The following is a 22,691-nucleotide window of genomic DNA, read 5'->3' as shown; positions in this document are numbered from 1 at the left end:
GGTATTTAATGGATATATTCGAACTTGAATATATGTGATTTACTAGACAGATTGATTTACCCCAATGTCCATTTTGATATGTAAATATAATATACGTCATTAGCAACATTCGACATTAAAATACTTTCATGACATTGTTTCATTGTTTATACCCGTCATGACATGAAAGTATGGTCTTCAATATTTAGAATGCTTGTACATAATTAAAGACCGGTCATTTTGAGTTGCGATAACATTGTACCTGTACAAAACACATTTATGACATCTGCAAATTGACAATGATATTAACATGACTAAAGACGTACACTTTTATTTTAGAATCTGACTAATTATGATCAACGTGGCAATTGATTATACGTGGACAGCGGCGTTCACAGCTGTGTTCGCCATTGTATTTGGTGTATACTGGTTTTCGAGGTCTAAGAAGCAATACAACTTGCCACCGGGACCAAAAGGATGGCCATTTGTAGGAATGCTATACAATTTGGGCGATACACCACATATACAGTTCATGGAAATGGCGAAGAAGTTTGGAAATGTATTTTCAATGAAAGTCGGTACCCAACGCGTAATAGTGTTAAATGGCTATAAAGCTGTGACTGAAGCATTGGTGGATAACAACTCCATATTTTCTGAAAGACCAGATGCATGGACGCTCAAAAGAGTGAAGAATGGTGATGGTAAGACACATATAGTGCATTTATTTTGTATTACTTCATCATATTTTAATTGTTATTATATTTCAGCACTAATATTTTTAGGGACATTGGTGATTTAACTTGAACCTGTGAATGAAAGAAAGTAGAGGGATCATTCTACATTGTTCAAGAAAAATTTAATTATAAATAAATATTAAATTTCTGAATGTGAAGACATAAAATAAGTACTATATATTACAATATATTTACTACTGAAATTGATTAATTATGGCCATTCACAACATAGGGCAAACAAATTATCACTGGGCAATGGGGAGTGTATGTTACATTGTACCGACTATTGGTGTGTGAAATTAAAGGGAAAGGTCACCCACAAATTTTGAGCTGGTTTATAAAATACATGTACTTATTTTGGTAAATTTCACTTTGCAAAAACATTTTCAAGACATGCCCCGTCACAACTTTACAACTTATCTGCTGGGTTTAAATGGCGTTGTAAATCGAATCATCACATTTCTATTATAACAGAAGTTTTCTAATTGATTTGAGTGTTTTCCAATTTTCTGATTTATTGGATATACACAATTTATGGATTCTGATTCACCTGAAAGTGACATAGTCGATGAAAGCTATGAACCAGAGGTTATGATCAGCTCATCGAACTCGGCCTTTAAAACTGACATTTTGGTAGTAGATTAAATGCAGAAGTGCAATAGCACATAATGGAAATAAAATTCCCATTTATGGCTGTTGTCTCATTAAGTCATTACATGGGGGAAAAAGGGGTGTAATAATAAATAATCACGAAAATACTTAAAGTATGCACTCTGGCATTACGGGGATGCATATGTCCAATATATATATTTAACATAGTTTAATTAAAGACCAATTCCCTGGGCTGGTCTGTTTATCAATGAGCCATATAGAACCACCATGATCTCGAAAGCTTATGAAGAAACCTGCATTGGTACATTGAGTGTTTTTAAAGAACCTTTCTGAATGTTGTTAGTGGTTTAATAAGCCTGTCTGTGTTTTGAAAATGTTCTCTACTATTCCCTTTGATGATTAAGACAGGTTGAGCAATGTGACTGTGACATTTTCTTAGACAACAATGCTCGAACTGTTCAAACATGCTTTTCAACCCATAAATATGAGACCAAAAGAATGTTTGTATTTTGTCTATGAAGTTTGTCAAAATCACTTTTTCTGTATTTGTGTGAAAGCATTTGTTGGAAAGGACTGTTGATGCAGGACACGCAACTTGTTCCATTGATTACTAAGTATTCCTTTTTAGCCTTAGTTCACATCTGCTTTATGTATCTAGAAAAATGATCTTCTCTAATTCATTGGTTCACCTGTTGAGCTTATGCTAACTCCTGGTCTGTCGTATCTGGCAAAGCATCAAACTAAACTACAGATGTGGAATCCAGCTCATGAAAAGGTTGCTCATGATGGTTATTTCGTGTAAAACTGCACCTAAAATTGTGACGTTGTTTATATCATGACAGTAGTGGCATTGACAACAGTTCCACATCATCAGCATTGCTCTTGTCTTGCCTATATTTGGGGTTCAGATCGATAATTAGGGAGACCACTACTGCTCTATGGTATCAGTCTGAATTATGAAAGGTTGTGAGAAATCAGGGTAGTTACTATTTTTGGACTGGTAAGGTTCAGAAATTCCACATATAGTAGACAAGTGGTAAATCACCTGAACACCTTGATGAAAACCGGTAAACCCAATTCACTTCAGCAGCTACATACAATTTCTAGATGGTAGTCAATTTCTCAATATATCCAATTTGTTGGTGTGTGTGCTAAATACACTTTTGTAGTTTCAACTTTGGCCCATTCTGACAGTCTGCCAAACACTATCTTCTGTCTGGCGAGATGTTCTTCAAATGTGCTGAAAAAATCATATTATTGAGATAAATATTTTACATGACTGTTAGTATATTGTGCTTGAGCCAGAAACGTTTCCACAAACACAACAGCCACCAGTCAGTAGATCTGCCATGAAAACTCGCATCAACATTGATGTACTTTTTTTGCGTAGATGTATTTGCTTCATTTGTATTATATTTGTAAACCTGCTTTTGAGTCACAAAGTTTTGCGAATTAACCTAGTCGACAATATTAACAGAGGTTGGGGCAACAGGCCCATAAACAGTGAACAAAACAAACTGGCATAAAACACGATTTAACATTACGCTCAAATCTATAATAGTTTCATTTCTCATTAATCAGACCCATAAATAATTGAGACAGTGTTTGTGAGGTATTTTGTATTCATTCTATATTATTTTTAAATTATGAACTTAATACATTACCTTACAATAATTTTGCATTTCACATACGTTTTACTGATATTTTAGTACATTCCTCACGTTAAAACATAACTACATATTAAGTATTTTATAATCCCACATTGCTACACTTAACGCAGTAGCTAGGCTGTGACGTCATTTCCTTTTCATAGTAAATATCTGGTGAAAGTTGCTAAAAATGTAAATTTATCTTTATTCAATAAAATATTTGGCAGCACAAAATTCATAGCTGACCTTTACCGAATCTTATCATCAAGTAGTGCACTTGACAAAACCTACAGATGCAAGTATTTATAATCGTATTAAAGCGGGGGAGTCGTCATCTGCGCATGCGTCAGGTGGCCATAGCGTGTCATTGTTCACAAACAAGCGTCTACCCACGAGCCTTTGCGTTTTTAGCGTGTGATATCGTCGCTTGGGACTCAATTCCCGCGCGTGCGCAGTTAACGACCGTCCCGCTTTAAGGCGCACAAATATTAAAGCACGTGAATTTAGATGAATGAAGTCTTTATGTAGACTCTGATAATATATTATTGCCCGATGAAGGTTGGTATTAAGTGTTCATCCAATTGTGTTCGGCATTATATATATGTACTGCAAACAAATCAGCCATCAAGCCGTTTGTTTGTCTGTCTGCTTGTTGTTTTAGAACAACGGAAGCTAACACAAATTTGTTTTAGAACGGTTATTTTGCAAGTTAGTAAAATGTTTAATGACTGTTATGCAAATAAGTCGAAACTCTTGATGTAGTTAAATACTTAACTCCTTGATGTCAGTGTAAAATACGTAAAATTAAGATCGCCATATATCACAATGGTGGTGTATTATAGTGTATTTGTTGTTGTTTTTTTGTCAGGTGACAGTCCGGACATTTAATATCATTGTTATGTGCAGAGTGCTAATATATAATTATTGCATTTTGCCACGACAAATTTATTTGATGTTTGAGACTACGTGATAGTGACATTAGGACAATTTAATCTGCTATTGTTACGATGGTTATTATTAGAAACACATTGACTGGTATTTTCATATTATCTCATTCCCATGATATGCAAAGTTAAAGCCGGTAGTCGTCGCGCTGCGCATGTGCGAGATATATGGGTCTCATATAAACAAAGATGGCGACTTTCACTGTTTCGCAGATCAACGAGTACAAACTGAGACGTTTCCAAGCTTTAATTAGGTAATTTTCATGTTATTCGAAGATATCAAGGAGTCATCGGCGGTAATCAGTGCAAGTCGCGCCCAGGTCAAACCTCATACTTGTGACTTCCATTTGAAGAGCGCATTGAATTGTGGGAAAATCAATGTTTATCAACACAAATGCCGCACACGCGCAGCGTGACGACTACCGCGCTTTAACATCACTAATTAGCAATAATGTATTTTCAGGAATAGTAAGTCGAAACGCTGATCATGTGTGGAAGGAGCGTCGTACTTTTATAGGTACGCAATTACGTGACTTTACCAAGAGATCTTTAGAGGCAACGATTCATGAAGAAGCTGAGATGTTGTGTGAGGCACTTGGAGCCACCAATTGCAAGCCTGTTGACTGTAGCCATCTTCTGCGGTACGCCATCATGAATGTTATAAGCATTTTTCTATTTGGGGAAAGATGGGAGTATAGTGACACAACATTTAAGAAAGTGTTAGAAGAGAACGATGGGTTTGTCTCTTATCTGAAATATAATATAGCAGCTAACGTTATACCCTTCCTCTGGCACATTCCTTATGGCATACCGAAATTAATGAAGTCTGATTACGCTAAACTGCACGACTACTTCAGGAAGCAAACTAGAGCACGTGAAGACAACGTGGATTTGAACGACCCCCGAGATTATACAGAAGCGTTAATCGGATAAGAGTTTCGCAATCATGGGGTTAGACAGTCATCGACCTTCAAAGAATTGAAAAATGTCAAGGAAACAGCTACATCTTCTGTTAGCGAGTTATTCCGAACTGCTACAGATCCTACCTATACTGCACTTCGATGGGCGTTTGTGTTTATCGTTAAACATCCAGAAATTCAAGAGCAAATACACAACGAAATCGTTGATGTCATTGGTACAAGTCGCAGAGCAACCATTAATGACTATGACAGTATGCCATTCACCCAGGCAGCAATAATGGAGGCCATGAGAATGGTAGCGCCATTGTCCCTCGCTGCTCCACACAGTAATACAAAGGATTGTAAAATCGGAGGCTATGATATTCCTAAAGATAGCTATGTTCTCCCAAATTTTCACTCTGTTCACATGGATCCAGAATTCTGGGAAAATCCTGAAAAGTACGACCCAAGTCGTTTTATTGGTCCTGATGGAAAGCTGATAAACAAGGTTGCCTTCATGGCATTTGGTAGAGGTGAGATATACACGACTGAATTCAATGACACTAATTCTATGCACGTTTTGAGGCACATTACAATTAGCCATATATATATAATGTATATACAAAAACATTTCAATATAATATTCCACCTGGCGTAATCACAGTTTTCAATATTTTAAGTTGTGTGAATAACAACCATTTTGAGTATTTTCATTGATTTCACATATATAGTTTTTGTTTATAATTGTTTCTTTACCATTTATTGACAGGTCATCGCAAATGCCCTGGTGAAAATATAGCCCGGTGTCAGCTATTCTTTTTTTTTTACCTCCATCATCCAACGTTTTAGATTTGAGTTGGCCGAGGATGCTGCTGCATTAAAATCGAAAAGTGGAATGAGCCTTATAAACAAGCCTGCCGACCACAAAATTCGTTGTATACCACGCACTTGATAATGGTTATGTAGCTTATTAGTTATAGTTAATGTAGAATATTGTATTTTGTTTAGTTCAAATGGGCATTTTATCATTGGTGGAGGGTATATTATAGACAAAGGAGAAACTCAATTTGTAATAAGTGGCAAGGAACTGTCATCACTTAGATACGGTTTTCAGAACGTTAACATTTATATGGTATCGTTTGTAGATTATTACATATTATAGTTTAGGATGAGATAGTAATGGTATAAATTGTTATTCCAAATAAGAGAAACTCAATTCGGTATAATAACTAACATAACAAATGAAGGTCACGTGTGACTATTTTCATAATGTTTTCATTTAATTGTATTGCATTTAGATTATTGGTAGTGAATGTTTTTTCTTATTGAATAGTTATGATAAATACGAGAAACAAAACTTTAGAATGATATATTTCTTTCAATTATAAAATATGGTGTTTTATAGCTCGGATGATGTACATGACTTGTTGGTGATATAATTAAATACGAGATAACACTGTTATAATTGACAGTTGACGATTTTCAAAATATTTAAATTTACTTGTACTGTTGGTAGTTTATATTGGGGAGGCGATACATGATAGTTACGAAAAAACGCATTTTGATATAATAACTGGGAGGTGACGGTTATCACGTATTCAGAATATATATGTACATGTAATTGTATCATTTTCACAATGATTTGTATAGAGTTGGGAAAAGGATGCATGATTTGTGATGGTATAATTGTGTAGACAAATACGCAAATACAATTTGTTATGATGAATGACAAGTGACAGTCATCACTTAAGTGTAAATTTCCAGAATGTTTTCTTGTCTCCTTTGTTTTGTTATTGCATTTCATAGCTGGGAATATGGGAAAACATAATTTAGTGTATTGGCAGATGACAGATTTGGATTATGAATTCATATTTTTTTCATTATAAGTGTTTAGTGGGCTTGAATATTGTATTTTATTATTAGGGAGAGGATATATATATATATATATATATACATACATACGTGGACAGAGAAATTAAGACACGACTACATGAGTAAAGTTCACTCTACAGTACTGTTTCGTAAGGTACATGGAGTACCTCACTCATCAGGAGTTAAGACTTTATTAAATAAACCACCGAAACAGACTACGTTATAAGCGCTACAGATTTGCATAACAATGGAGTGTGTTTACGGTATTAAAACTAGTTGTTGCATAGCAACGATTTGGCTCTGTGTCTACAGGAAGAAAAAAGCTCATTTCTTTTATTTAAACTACAGTAATGTGGTTGGAAAATTATAATATATTTCTCTCTAATACATAAGTTGCAACGTTTGCTTGAAGTATTGTATGGTGCAGCACGCGATAACACTCTCCATTTGATGTCGTAATCGATGTTATTGTCTTTTAATGACTAAGCGTATTTACTGAGCTCTGTTGCGTTTCTCAATGATTGGTTGCGTAGCGATGCTGTGTGGTTTATGTACCGGGTTTTAAATTCATTTCCTGTTAGTCCCACATATGTTTCACACTTGTTGTCTTGCCGTCTGATATTAGCTTAGTAAACCAGGGCCGATTGTAAACAATTTCCGTCTAAGGGGCATTCAGATTTCTTACGGCAGTTACATAATCTGTTGATCTCGGTACTGGGTGTATTGGTGTTGGCCGCTGTAAGCTGTTGTTTGTTTTGATTGCAGATTATTTGCTTCACGTTATTCGTACAACTGTAGCTCAATTTGATGGTGTTACGGCTGAAAATTTTCCTGAGTTTGTTTCCATGTTGGAAACACTTATCAACCAGGGTGAGGAATCTTCTCCCGACGCTGTTAGTGACATTTTTACTGAAGGGAGGGTTAAACCAGAGGATGTTGTTACGAGGTCTGTTTGTTCTTCTTCTTTCCGTGGGGGTTCGAATTTGAGGTGATAATCATATCCACTTTGATTTAGAGCTGTCTGGTAAGGTGGCGCGGCTAGATCAAAGTGTTTTTCGTCTGATGAAAGATATGACAATCGTTTGTTGATTCCTGCCGGTATATTCTTTTTGATGGAGGGTGGGTGGTTGCTCTCTCTATGTACGTATAGTGGGTGGCTGTTGGGTTTAATATATGGATTGTAAGAGCTGTCAGTGAGGTTGAATGTGACGTCCAGGAAGTTGACAATATTTTTATTAGCTTCGATTGTGACTTTCAGACCGTGTAGTTTGAAAATACGACAGATGGCTTTTTTTATTCTTTCACAGAATGTATATATATATATATATACATTCGTGCTAAAGTTTGAATAGAGGCTTATATTGTTCATGCAGTGTTTTGGTAGAAGTGGTGAGTCAGCGATTAACTAAGTTCATTCATTCATTGATTATTATAGACCGGCAACTCCGATTTGAGAATAAAGGCGACATTCCTTCATTAATTGTGCCAAAATATTTAAAAAAAACCTTCGTGACATTATTGAGTTGACACGTTTGTGTGTATGCTATAATCATTTGGAGTGAGCAGTGCTCTTCTGTACAAATTAGTGTCTATGCCTGCCTCCCACAAAATGCAGATAACCAGCTGCAGTCAGTCACTCCACCAGTATGATAATGCCATTAAAAAGTTCAAATAGAATAAGAAATACAATTTAATCTTACCATTGCAATAACATGACATTGCAAACAGAAGGAATACTTTTCCACATGAGACATGATTACAGTCTGAAAAAATGGCAATCTGTAGTGAGCGATAACATTAAAGGTCAAATGATGGCATTGTATTGCAAAAGATGGAATTGAGAATGCGCTTGTGATTATTTGCTTCAATGATAATTTCTTGTCTGGTTAGTTGTTAGATAGATATATTGCCAGGGGTGCCATTCAGGTCGAAGTGTAATACACATTATTAGTCCAAGTAATCCCAAAGAAGGCTGTATTCTGCTATTGTATTCGACTACGAAAAAAAGATGTCACTGAGTGAGTTTTCTATCCCAGTATGAGGGTCCTCAGTATGGGGGCTGACTATAATAAACTGGTAGCTTGTGTGTAATTTAGCACATTAAAACCTTTTGGTCATTCCCTTTATTTTTTTAAATCCTGGGTAAAAACAATGTATTGTACGTCATTCAGCCAAGAGATGTGGCTTCAAGTCCATAATCACCTACTTTTTGAAAACTATTGCATTTAAGATGATTCACTGGTCTTTCAATAGGAAGGTCGTTGATTTTCAACATAGTAGTGATATATCACAATACACAAACATTCAATTGGATCATAGCACATTAAACATCTGATGGCCCTATGTTATCGAGACATTAAGTAAAACAATCATGGTTGCAGAAGTTCCATAAGCATGGAAACTACAATATTGCCGTTTTAAATGCTGTTGTCAGCCTACCAGCAAGACCGACTACCTGGCAAAGTATGCTAGCAGTTGAATGAAGGATGAAGAGTAGACTTTTCAAAAATACGAACTTCATTCTAGTCGTTGGATTTATAGTACACTGTGAACCCATTGATGTCTACTCGGTAAATGGTCAGACAATCGTGTCCGACGCGCAGCGTGTTCCAGAGCTGGGGGTAATTAACACTTACCGGTGTAAAGAAAGTCTCCAGATTTCTGTATAACAAGACAAAATCTCGAAAAATCGCTAAATTTGTTTGGAAAAATTTCTATATGAAAATTAAGCATGTATAGTTACAAAGAAGTGAAGAGTTTCCGTTAGGTCGTATTTCTATTTATATAAACCCTCCTATCTAAAACATAGGTGTAGTATGTGAATATCATTGCGCGTGGGGTTATCACACTGACACATCCGGGACTTTCGAAAGTCCCAGAAGCGCTTGTCCCCGCTGACCTCGCCTATTTGATAGCATCACAATACAAATGTTAATTAACCACCTTTCGGTGGAAATGAAAAAAAAATACACTGTGATCCAATTGCACAAAAAAAGACTAGTTATTCAATTGTAACGTGTATGCGATTATCTGGATCGTCGTTAACTATATTACAAACAGAACCATGTAACGTAAATGTTTCACGTGCAATCCAGTCACCAAATGGCGCTTATTTACGAGAAATTTGCAACTATGCATCATGTTTTATCGAAAAATGGTTCTTGAGATATCAAGATATATAGCTCCTAAGACTCCTATTGTGTGCTTAACACTCGGGAGTAAACAATGAGACGCTGTAACAATTAAATTAATTTATTCATATAAACAGAACATAACTTGATACTTAGTGAATTACCATTTACATTATATGTACTTGAAATACAACTAATTCAGACTTTGAACAATGGAACAATGTAAAATACTGCTACAGAAGTTAACACGTGTGTCCGTAACTCCAGACGTCAGAGTCACATGGAGAGTTAGATGCAAGTGGCATTTCCATTGATGTGCCACGAGTGGGTCGATATTCAGACATATTGGTGGTAGTGACAACCACTATGTTTCTGCCCAAACAAATAACTTTTTTATCAGAGTACATAATCATTTATAAAAACATCACACTGGTTAATCTTGTCTGGACAGTGACCGGTAGCAAAATAAATATAAAGCATTGCTATGAAAAGAGCAATCCGTTCTTCGTTGATACATGTTCACAAACACAACATATCTGTTACACGTCGCGACTCAATCATGTATATGAATAATAATCATGATTTTGAATTTACAGCTAAGACCATGTTTTCAAACTCTGAAGAAGCCAGACTATTTTTATGTTTATTGAATCCTGGATCAACGTAAGATAAAGTAAGATTTATAGATTCCTGATTGTTACTATCTGCAGCATAAGATACTGGTATTAATGCACAGTTTTTGCACATTTGATGTTGCGGCCGAGTGTTACATTTGTTACATGTCAAATTAGGCTGTTCTGCAATTACTGAGCGGTACCCATCTTCATAAGGACTAACAAATGGGCTATTTTCAGTGACCTCTACAGGCACTTCAGACTTTAAAACACTTTCCTCATCTGTTGATTCTACCCTTACATAATGTCCACAGTCATCACTGATTCCATATGCTACTGGTTTACTAGTCTCTATGTTTACCTGCTGCACCACATCATTGTTATTTGGACCTAAAAAGGGTATACTCATGACACTAGTATCTACACTGCCTCCCTGATTGGCTGTATATTCCAATTTAACTCTACTTCCATCAGATGCATCATCTACACTTATTCCGAGACTGTCATTGCTACTGAATTCTCCACCACACTCTAAGTCAGACAGATGCAAAACATACCACTTTGGATTTTCACTCACAAATTCCTTCATCAATTTTACACTTTCTATTAATGCCCGGCCAGCTTCACTGTGTCTCAACATCGTTTCCATCTCTGCAACTTTGCGCTTACCATGCAATGATCTCACATTCACATCTCTCAGATACAAATAAAAATGTTCCAACGACTTCAACAGTGGGAATGTTTCGCCGAGCATTTTCAAAGGTTCGGGGACATCACTGTAATTACAGTAATCAAAGTACACAGTGACATATTTACCAAATCGTTCAGACTTCATCCCAAGATTGAAATCGCTACAAATTATATTCAGTGCGGCATTTAATAAATCATCTTTTAAACAAAGTGATTTATACAAATGTGTACCATCATGACATCTTTCATTCCATCTTTCTCTTGTCCCATGTGATGCTACAATGACAATCTTGTCAACCATATTTATCTTTTGGAATAACCACTCAGTTTTAGCGGGAATCATTTCTTTTCGTTGCCAGAGGTCAAAGTGAATGCAACAGCCACATTGTACAGATAAAAACCTGGCTAAACAATCTACAACATTGATATGTAAATTACAGTCTTTTGAGTAAAGTAGCAATATCTGCGGAGAAGTACTTCCTTGGAATTGAACGTCTTCTTTATTACCTGAGGAAAATATGAATATATTTAAAAATAAACAAAATGTATACCATGCTCTTAATTTGTGCAGTCAATAATTGCAATGAAAGCAGAGAATATTTGTTATCTATTTAACTTCATTGACATGCATCTTTTATCAGGAATCATTTATCTCAATTGCTCAAATAAATGTCATTGAAATACTATTATAGTTATAATCTATATCTCAGTACTGGAGAGAATTTTGTGTTCAGTGTGTATTGCAGTGATTTAGTCATAGTATTTTTAGATCAGTTGAAATGGGAAATAATGAGAGCACAGATCTTTATGTGTAACTTTAGTCACGTCCTACCTTCATCCGACCACTGTTCACAATGCAATGCATTGATATTTTGTTTAGCTGTTTTCGTTTTTCTGAAGAACCACCAGACTAATGGCACGACCAAAATTGTACCAAAAATACAACCAGTTACTGCTGCAGCAATTTCAAAGTAAACAGAATGAGAGTTCTGGTTTTCTGTAAAAAAAATATATATATATATTTACAGTATGTAACCATACCAAAGATGTCAGTTTGGCGTGGGCAATACAAACTCAGAGTATATTAAAGAACAATCTTTGAATGTAAGCTCAATTGACCATCATAATCAAAGTATGTCAATAGTTTGTTTGTGTCATCTGCCTAGCATATTGTTCAAATGAGCTTGCCTAATAACTGATAAAAAGCAGAAACAGTGCACAGAGTGTCCTAGAAACCATGCTGAGTTTGTACATAGATTACCTGAAAAATAATATTACTAGTTGTATGGGTTACGTGTACCTGCAATGAATACTCCCTGGTTATTTATGAAAATGATAAGAAAACTAGAAAGGGGTGTGTTAGAATTTCATTTTATGAAGAATATTATGTTGATGGGGTATATATATAACCGGCAATATAACTAATTGTGAAATACCTTGGCATGTTTCATTCACAGTGTAACCATGGCGACAGCTGCAGTTATAATCAGATTTTCCAGGAATTGTATGACATGTTCCATCTGAGCCACAGGGATTCACAGAACATGCATCTTCTAAAAATCATAATAAAGGTTATTGTAATCATATCCGCTTTGAGATCTGTGTGTGGTACGAAACAGGGTATATCTCATACTGGCAATAACATATTTATGACAAAGTTCAACTATTACAACCTTGCGGAAAGAAAATTTTATCCATATGACAACACTGCAAGCATCAAGTTCTCCTAATAACATCCTAACCATCCAGACAAACAATTTGTTGAACCCATGCCTCTTATAGAGAAGTACAGAGTCTCTCCCTCAACCACAAAGATATTGTATCACAAGCCATTTCAAGGAGGTTCCACTGGAGCACACCATTGGTCCATTTACTGAATAACTCCTTCCAACTAGCGTTAATACCAAAAGAAAACTACACATGTAGATGTCAAAAGCATGATTAACAAACGTAGACCTGTCTCTCTGCTTGCAAATGCATTCAGACTATTCATCCATGTTCTACCATTTGGCGTGTGCTTCAAACCTTCCCTATTCAATCACATTGCATCGGATGGGTAGTCAGACATCAAGACACAAACGCAACAAAGACATAATTATGAACATTTGCTTTTCACGTTTCCTTTTCACTTGGTATCCCTATTACTGCCAACAAGATTGAAGGCCCATCATCAGTCATCACTTTTTGCAGCATTGAGTTAGATATAATTCACAGGGTCATCCTACTACTACCAGACAAACTTAAAAACTTGTTTTTCTACTTTGAACAGCTCCCAATACTAAACCCAGACTTTCATCAGTAATTGGGAGACTTTTTGTAATTGCATGCATTCACACATGGTGACTATTCCTACATCAGATGTAAGACTTTGCCACCACGTATAAATAGAAGCTCAAGTCTTTTTCAACACATCATGTCACTATTCACCACACAGCTCACCATGGAAACGTCACTATATCCAGCCTCAATACAGAAAGTGACATCACCTCAGCATCAACATTTAATATCAACATCTTGCTCAGCTCAGAGATACAACATAATGATCTCATTACACATAACAGATGTGTTTTGCTGCAGCTAAGTCTTCGCTACTACATCTACCTAGTCATACATCTGTGCCATTTGTGCATTCATCAACTTCAGACAGACACCCTCCAGCACGCCAGCATTCCTTTTCCTGTACAGCAAAATTTTCACATGTGGTACCACACCCACCACCTTCAAGACCTACTTTCGCATGTTGGGAAACAAACCTGTGTAACAGTCATTATTCACAGTATTACAATGTTTGCAAAAGTGAATCTAGACTGGCTGATAAAAGTCTGTGACGTTGGTATACCTTGGTACTAATGCTATCCAGCTATATATAACCAAAACAATTGCCACTAACTACAAGATACAAGATGACATAACATTTAAAACTTTGCAAAGAGAACTATGGTGCTCTAACATTGATTCGGTGCTTTGATTTTATAGAATTTAGCATTGTGCTATGTTTGACAGCAAGTACCTAATTGAACCTTTCAGCAGACATTTACTTCAATGTTTGTTTTAAATTGTGTCTTTTGTAATTTGCAATGTTGTTAAATTGGTTACACTTCCTAGAGATTGCATTGCGCTAGCTTTCTTCTATCAGATTTCAGATTTGAATCCAAATTTTACTCATAGATTTCTCTGGCACTCAGGTTTTAACCATTGTAATGCACTGAACACTGCCCTGCTTCCAGGATTTCCTCTCCCCAACAGATTTGCCTTGTGTAATATTTTAAAGCATACGAAAGAGCATCCTTTATTCTTCACTCCTATTTCAAATTTATCAGTCATGTTCCCACTCATAATAATGTAGCTCTTCATGAATTATTCGCTGACCTGGTGCATATTTATGCATTTTGATATCTTGGCCAATTACAATTACATAACGCATTCCTTAGTGTTACTGTTGTCAAATTGCCCAATTCAATTACAATTCCTGTTTCACACAGTGAACATTTTCAAGTTATCTTTTCACCCACCCATCATCTCAGATTTTATTTTATTTTGTATGTACTCTTTCCACGTCCCACTTGGCGTATCAAACACAGAGAATCAAAACTTTGTTACAACACATTGCCCACATCTCGAGATGAGTCAGTAATTAAGACTGTTCATGGGAGACAGATCCAATGATGTCTACAAGCAGTCTCCATAGTTGGCGCCCTCACTCAAGCACCACATAACCCAATATCATGAAATAGTCAACTAAGACGATTGCACACTAAAGCTTAGGGTCCCCCCTGATTCTCTTGTGTCTTTTCTAGTGTGATCATCAAAACTGTATTTTGCCATGCTGTCATTGCATGTACCGGTACTGGTATGTGGTATCAATCACTATAGGCCACTCCACCTATGCCTAGCTACACTGTTTAAGTAAACAGTAGTCGGCTATTCACATAAGAATGGCTTGGTTGTTTGGGAATGTGAACAATGTCATTTGAGATTACTGATTATGGGGAATTCCCCGCTTGCAGCATTTACTGGCAGCTATATAGGCACGGACAAAATGGCAAAAAGCAAGTGGAACACTACATTGATTTCAGGCAAGACTATATATTACATTACATTACCTTACCTTGGCAAAGCCCATCATAAAAAATGAATCCAGCCACACAATGGCAATCAAATTCCTCAGCATACCCAGTACAATTAATACAAGGGGTGGTTTCACAAGGATCATCTAAAAGAATTTGAAAAATATTTAATTATTTGGTTACAAATATGCATATATTTTGTAACCAGTGTTAATGCACACTGGACACAGTATTTAATCCCAACACCTATTGTTTTGCATAATGAGACTTTAGGCTGAACTTTGGCATTTCATTCAAGCACACACAGTCTTAACCATCGCGTCGCTTGGGGATTAACACTGACCTTTGGCATTTTATCATTTGGCTTAAATAGCCACCTAAAACCTTAGCTAATCAGTTCACTCTCGATTCTACACGAGTCCACATCGGTCCGTTCCAGAAATCAGCAATCCTTCACGCAGCCGGCATTCTAACTCGAAGTTATTACACCGCTTGCCGTACTTTTACGTAAGTTACTTTTTAACGTTCTCGCCAGCCAATATGCCTGGTCGCGGTCGCGGTAACAGAGGACGTGGCGCCGGAAGACCTTCACGGAAAACACAAAGACCATCACGATATGTCGATTCTTCAGAACAATCTTTAAATAGCCCACCAGACCTACACCAATCCAGCAACTCCACAGTCGACACAGGACCTGCAAACGACATTGTCGCAATGAGTCGGAACGATTTGGCCGAACTGGTTCGCAGCCTGCAGCAACCTAAACATCACGTCCAAAATAATCAACCACTCCAAGCCATGATCAGTAGGCAGAGCTCAGAAAACAATCCATTCCAACCAGCTAGTACCTCATCGATACCAACTACTGCGTCGAACATCGTAGCCGAGCACCCAGTACGGCAACTAGAAAACCAGCCGATCATGCATTTGGTGAATACACCACATCTTCCGCCCATAGGGGGCGCAACAGAGGTCAACGGTCAAGTAAACAACAGTTCAACTTCCAACATGGCGTCCACACAACAGCAAAACTCCAGCATTACAGTAACTCCAAAGCCGATCTCTGCTACAATTCCTCCAGCAAACCTGCATCTGCCATTTGTCGATCAACAGTTGTTAAACTCACTCTCAAACAGGGGTAAGTTCACCGATTTTTCAGATCTACACCCGATGTTTTGAAGCCTAATTCCACGCGAACGTCCAATACACACATTTCATTTGACCCAGACAATCCGTCAGTAGCAGTATTCTCCACTCAGGCGAAACGTAACGAAATAGCAGACTTCAATGACTGGCTAGACTGCTGGTCAACATTTGCGGCCTACAGGGCTTATTACCATCCAGAAGAAGCAGTCCATTTGTTTAATTACCAGCGTCACATAGCACGTAGGGCTAAGACTTTCAAACCAGAGGCATGGCTGGCTTATGACAAAGAATTTCGCCTTGATCATGCCCGCTATCCCGATTTGCGGAACTGGAGTATCCCAAATGCACAGCTAGATTATGCACATTTCCAGCAGAATCTTCATTTACTAATTCCAGTTTGTTCCAACTGCCACAAAAAGGGACATATGCGCCAAGACTGTACTCGATGGCAAGACCCCTACCGCTGGGTCAACAACAATATAACAAATCAAAGTTCTAACAATAACAACGTCTGCAGAGATTTCAACCGTGGTCGTTGCAACACTCCATGTCGCCACAACCGCATTCACAAATGTAACATTTGTCACTCTACAAGCCATTCAGCAACATTCCATCGCACACCAGAAGAAGAAGGAAATCAGCTTTTTCGTGGCCAATTCCAGTCCAACCAACAACCACCACCATTCCAGCCCTTTCGTCGACAGAATTCTGCAAATGGACATATTTCGAACAATTCATCCAGAAACACCACTCAAGCCTGAGGCTTTTGCACAAGCCTTACATAGTCATCCAAACAAATCATTTGTTGCCTCAATACTGTCACTCATCATCAATGGTGCTAATCTTGGTTTCACAGGGAAGCATTATCCACGCTTTACAAAAAACGCTAAGTCAGCTCTCTTAAACCCTGCTCTTATTACAGCTTCCATAAATAAAGAACTTCAACTAGGGCACACAATTGGACCCTTTCAGAAACCTCCATTACCAAATTTTGTGGTGAACTCTCTTGGATTACGTCCAAAGAAAAACGGTGGTTATAGGATAATTATGGATCTGTCACAGCCAAAGTTTGAAAGTGTCAACTTTAACATCTCCAGGGAAGATCATTCCCTATCATACTCCCGTATTGATGATGCAGTGGCTATGATTAACAATTATGGCCCACAAACACTACTGGCAAAAATGGACATTAAACATGCCTTTCGTCTATGTCCAGTGAGGAAACAAGACTGGCACCTTCTGGGCTACTACTGGGAAGGTCACTATTTCTTTGATCGTGTGTTACCATTTGTATTACGCTCTGCACCATACCTATTCAACCAACTAGCAGACGCCATTAACTGGATAGTTGCACATCGCATTGGCTCTACAGACATCTTGCACTACCTTGATGACTACCTTACTGTTGGGCCTCCAAATACAAGCCAGTGCCAGCAAAACATAGACAAAATGTTGTATACCTGCCAAGAACTAGGAGTCCCGGTTGCTACTGACAAAACAGAAGGCCCATCTACAACAATAACGTTTCTAGGTGTCGAGTTGCACACTGTTGACATGGTCATCAGGCTCCCAAGTGATAAATTTAGTGACTTATCATCATTATTACCAACTTGGCTCTATCGCAAGTCGTGTTCAAAACGTGAACTACTCTCCCTGATTGGAACTCTTAGTTTTGCATGCAAGTGCATTCCAGCTGGCCGCATATTTCTCAGGCGTATGATCAACATTGGTACATCAGTTCCCAATCTCAAAGACACCATACAACTTACAGAGGACTTTCGACTAGATGTTAAATGGTGGTGCGATTATTTACCCAGCTGGAATGGCACGGCACCACTGCTTGCATCAAACTGGACATCAGCAGCTGATATAGATCTTTATACTGACGCTTCAGCCACTCTGGGTTTTGGTGCGTTTTTCCAAGGACAGTGGATCTCAGCCACATGGCCAACATACATTTCATCAGACACTACCCTATCAATCGCCTGGAAAGAGCTTCTTCCCATCCTACTATCCTGCCTAATTTGGGGCGATCTCTTGCATGGGAGGCGTATTTTATTTCATTGTGATAATTTGTCAGTTGTACAGATCTGGAAGAAAGGGTCGACACCTTGCCCTCGCATCATGCACCTCATCAGACGTATTTTCTTCACTGCAGCTCAGAACAATTTCTATGTTATGGTTACACACATTAAAGGTATCAACAATGAGATTGCTGATTCTCTATCTCGTCAACAGATCTCCAGATTTCGCAGCCTGGCACCACAAGCGAATCGATACCAACCAAGTTTCCAGATCTACGCCAGCTGGACGTCATATGACCACCACAACTGGAAACCTTCAGAACCTTGTAAGGCAAGCTCACCACTATATTGATCATAGCATTGCGCTGAACACGAGAAGAACATACCATACTGGGCAGTTCCAGTACACCAATTTCTGTCACAGCCATGGCATAACCCCGCTGCCGCTAACTCAGCAATCCACAGTGCTCTTCATCACATACTTGGCCTCACAAGGCCTTGCATATCGGTCAATTAAAGTATACCTAGCAGCTATACTCCGCATGAACATTGAAAGCGGCTTTCCTGACACCATCAAAGATAACATGGTGCTGCATTACACCCTCCAGGGCATCAAGCGTCTTCATGGAGAGACATCGTGTGAACGCCTACCAATCACCTTTGATATTATGAAACTGCTAGAACCAGAAATCCGATCACATCCCTATCTACATGCACACGATAAAACAATGCTATGGGCAGCTATCACTATGGCATTCTTCGGGTTCTTACGTGTGAGTGAATTTACAGCACCAACAACTACATCATACGACAGCCGTCGCACCCTACTGAACTCTGATATCCTCGCAGGCACCGACCTTACCATACGAATCAAGACATCAAAGACAGATCCATACAGACGGGGTTGTGACATTGTCATTGCCCCATCTGGATCATCTGTTTGCGCAGTACAAGCATACAAAGAATATCAGCAGCTACAACAGAGGTTTGACCATCACCCAGCCTTCATATTCCGAAACGGTCTCTTTCTTACGCGTCAAGCCCTCAATGACATAACGCGTCAACTAATCACACGCGCTGGTGTCCAAAATGCACACCTGTACTCAACACACAGCTTTCGCAGTGGTGCAGCAACATCCGCTGCCAAGGCCAACCTCCCTGATTGGCTCATCAAAACCTTAGGTAGATGGCGAAGCGATTCATATCAAATTTACATCACGACACCAGTGGCAGTCCTGCGGTCAGTACCTTCACGTCTTGTTAGTGCCTAAGCGGACACATGGCAATACAGAACACTTCCATGACACCGGACATTGTCACCCAGCACTCACCTTTTGTCGCCGTTTTATTGGTTGCTTGAGTTTTATTTCTAATCAATGTTTGGCATTCATATCTTTCGTTTTATAACTTCGATTTACGTGGCAATTATCACGTTTTGTGAATTTAGTATTTTGTTAAGTCTGTAATTTAGCACAATTTACCGTTATTCCACTTATTGTCATATCGATAACTTTGAATTATGTCGCAATTATCATGTTTCGTGAATTTAGTAGTTCGTTAAGTCTGTAATCTAGCATAATTTCCTGTTATTCCACTTATTGTCACTAATAGTCTAGCTTTCCCACATTCCTATTCTGCATCGTCATGTTCTAAATTTGGGGGGTTGCCACCACAGGGCATGCAGGCTGACCCAGGTACCACGATGTCATTCCTTATGGCCTTGCGAGTCAAATCTGAGACTCCGGTCATGAGATAACCATCTATGACGCCTGCGCGTACAGTCACTGCTGGTGGCAGGCTACGCCCAGGTACCACGCTTCAGGCCTGATGATGTCAGTCACAGGCGACTTACATCATGAGGCAGGAACGCCACGACGCCTGCCGGCGCGAGCTCATCCCTCCTTAATTTTTCGGCAACTCTTGTGTCTGTGTCTTTTATTGGGCATTAATTATTTGGTTACAAATATGCATATATTTTGTAACCAGTGTTAATGCACACTGGACACAGTATTTAATCCCAACACCTATTGTTTTGCATAATGAGACTTTAGGCTGAACTTTGGCATTTCATTCAAGCACACACAGTCTTAACCATCGCGTCGCTTGGGGATTAACACTGACCTTTGGCATTTTATCATTTGGCTTAAATAGCCACCTAAAACCTTAGCTAATCAGTTCACTCTCGATTCTACACGAGTCCACATCGGTCCGTTCCAGAAATCAGCAAACCACCCACCCACCCTGCTGTTGGTCATTAACATGTGTAATTCTGTAACCTTTCAAGTCATACTGTACCATTTGGCACTCTTTGTGCTCAATTGTTTCTTTATGAATAAAGTAAGGGGGTTGCCACCACAGGGCATGCAGGCTGACCCAGGTACCACGATGTCATTCCTTATGGCCTTGCGAGTCAAATCTGAGACTCCGGTCATGAGATAACCATCTATGACGCCTGCGCGTACAGTCACTGCTGGTGGCAGGCTACGCCCAGGTACCACGCTTCAGGCCTGATGATGTCAGTCACAGGCGACTTACATCATGAGGCAGGAACGCCACGACACCTGCCGGCGCGAGCTCATCCCTCATTAATTTTTCGGCAACTCTTGTGTCTGTGTCTTTTATTGGGCATTAACTGTAAGATATTTGTTTGTTTTCATTCTCAATTTAATTTCATCATCAAATTGCAGCAGTTTAACATCTTGAAAATATGAATTAGTCTGATTACCTAATACGAGGAATGGTTGTGATAGACTTAAAGCACAAATTCTAGGATCAGTTACTTCTGGCCCTCTTTTACATACATCATAATCACTCGGGAAAGGTCTGATCTACAATGTAAATAATAGAAGCATTAATTAAACCTAGCTGGAATTTTACAGTTACCTAAATACGATACATGTTGTTCGTCAGTCAAAGGTCGACTTGAGTCTACATTATTTTATAGGTTATATATCAGCAAGCATTTGACATTCGGGGCAAGCAGAGTTTTGGGGCTAGCTAAAATTGCAGTGTTGATCCAAGATAGAAACATTAACCTTACCACAATACAGTAATATCCATGTTGTACACCCAGAAACCGGTGAATAGCAACTGTCTTTTTTTCACCATTTGATGTTTTTAAAACTGAAGTATTCATCTACATGTATCAGAGAATAAAACTATTAGGTGAATTTAATTTGTGAAATAAGTTTATAAATAAAATCAGCCATGTGCATGAAATATGCTAGCACATAGATAACTAAAACTAAAAAACAAGGGAAAATAATAATCTTCATGAACTAAATATTCTGGACAGAACCACCTAAGCTCGCAATAATTGTACGACCAAGGGCCACTGAAGTTATATCCAGTTCCTAAAGGTTCCATTAACAAATACGTACAATGACATCACAAAAAATTATATATTCAATTTGGTGTAAAATAAAACAAAGAACAACACACTTCTTGCATGAATGTGATCAAGTTCTGGAATGGCGAAAATGTGTAATTTTGATGCATGTTTGGCATTAAAATGGCTGTCATTTAGCCATCTTGAATCACTGGAATGCATATACATATGTCTGATATATGTGTGACATCTGAACTTGGCCATGGCAAGCATGTACATAGGCAGATGAACACATAAACGCATGGAGGTCAATCCATAAGTTCCTGTTGATGATCACAGTAAAAATCACTCACCATATTTATATCTTGATATTGAACAGGGGAATTTATGTCACATTTGTTGTCATGGTAATTATGTAGCGATAACCTAATAACATCAATACTATAGTTCCATGGCGGTGTAGAAAATAATATCTGTATTTCATTATACCGATACGAATTATACAAATTAATATAGTCTGAAGTCCAATATGCTGCTTCATCTACAAATCATGCAAAGATTAAAAAACAATGTTGTAGTCAAAAACATGTTTTGTTGACAAGTTCAAGTTAAGGTGGACAATAAGATAATCATATTAATTGTCATATTACTTGAAGTGTTTTTGAGTCAAGGAAAACAAAATATAGCAAATGTTTGTAGGGATAAAAAGCTGACACTTTTTAACGGTTTTCAACAAGAAGTTGAAAATATCACTTTTTACCAAAAATAATCATCAAAATTAGAGAATTGAAGATATCATAACGAAATGAACAAATCTGAGATAGGTCTACATGTAGTACCTATACATATAATATCAAAGCAACCAGGCTTGCGGTTTTTAACAAAAAGTCGAAAATATCACTTTTTACCAAAAAAGACAAAAATATTCATTAAAATTAGAGAATTGAAGATATCATCACAATAAATGGACAAATCTAAGAGAGGTTTGCCCAAGGTATACTT

The 22,691-nt window shown here is 38.0% G+C and overlaps 2 protein-coding genes and 1 pseudogene across 2 annotated transcripts; all 3 read left to right on the top strand.

Annotated features, from left to right (window-relative positions):
- Window positions 1–472: 472 nt before the first annotated feature.
- LOC100377874 (cytochrome P450 2H1-like) lies at window positions 473–5,769 on the top strand (annotated as a pseudogene).
- Window positions 5,770–17,051: 11,282 nt separating this feature from the next.
- LOC146747569 (uncharacterized) lies at window positions 17,052–18,713 on the top strand. Its single transcript, XM_085497368.1, has one exon. It carries the CDS (start codon window positions 17,052–17,054, stop codon window positions 18,711–18,713), a length of 1,662 nt encoding a protein of 553 aa, XP_085353494.1.
- Window positions 18,714–18,903: 190 nt separating this feature from the next.
- LOC146747568 (uncharacterized) lies at window positions 18,904–19,632 on the top strand. The gene has a single exon (XM_085497367.1). The coding sequence runs from the start codon at window positions 18,904–18,906 to the stop codon at window positions 19,630–19,632; it is 729 nt and encodes a 242-aa protein (XP_085353493.1).
- The last annotated feature ends 3,059 nt before the right edge of the window (window positions 19,633–22,691 follow it).

The sequence above is a fragment of the Saccoglossus kowalevskii genome, chromosome 3, assembly GCF_978046115.1.
Source record: "Saccoglossus kowalevskii chromosome 3, keSacKowa6.1, whole genome shotgun sequence".
In the NCBI taxonomy this organism is placed as follows: domain Eukaryota; kingdom Metazoa; phylum Hemichordata; class Enteropneusta; family Harrimaniidae; genus Saccoglossus; species Saccoglossus kowalevskii.
Note: the sequence above shows the minus strand (reverse complement) of the source record. Positions and strands in the feature narration are given on the sequence as shown.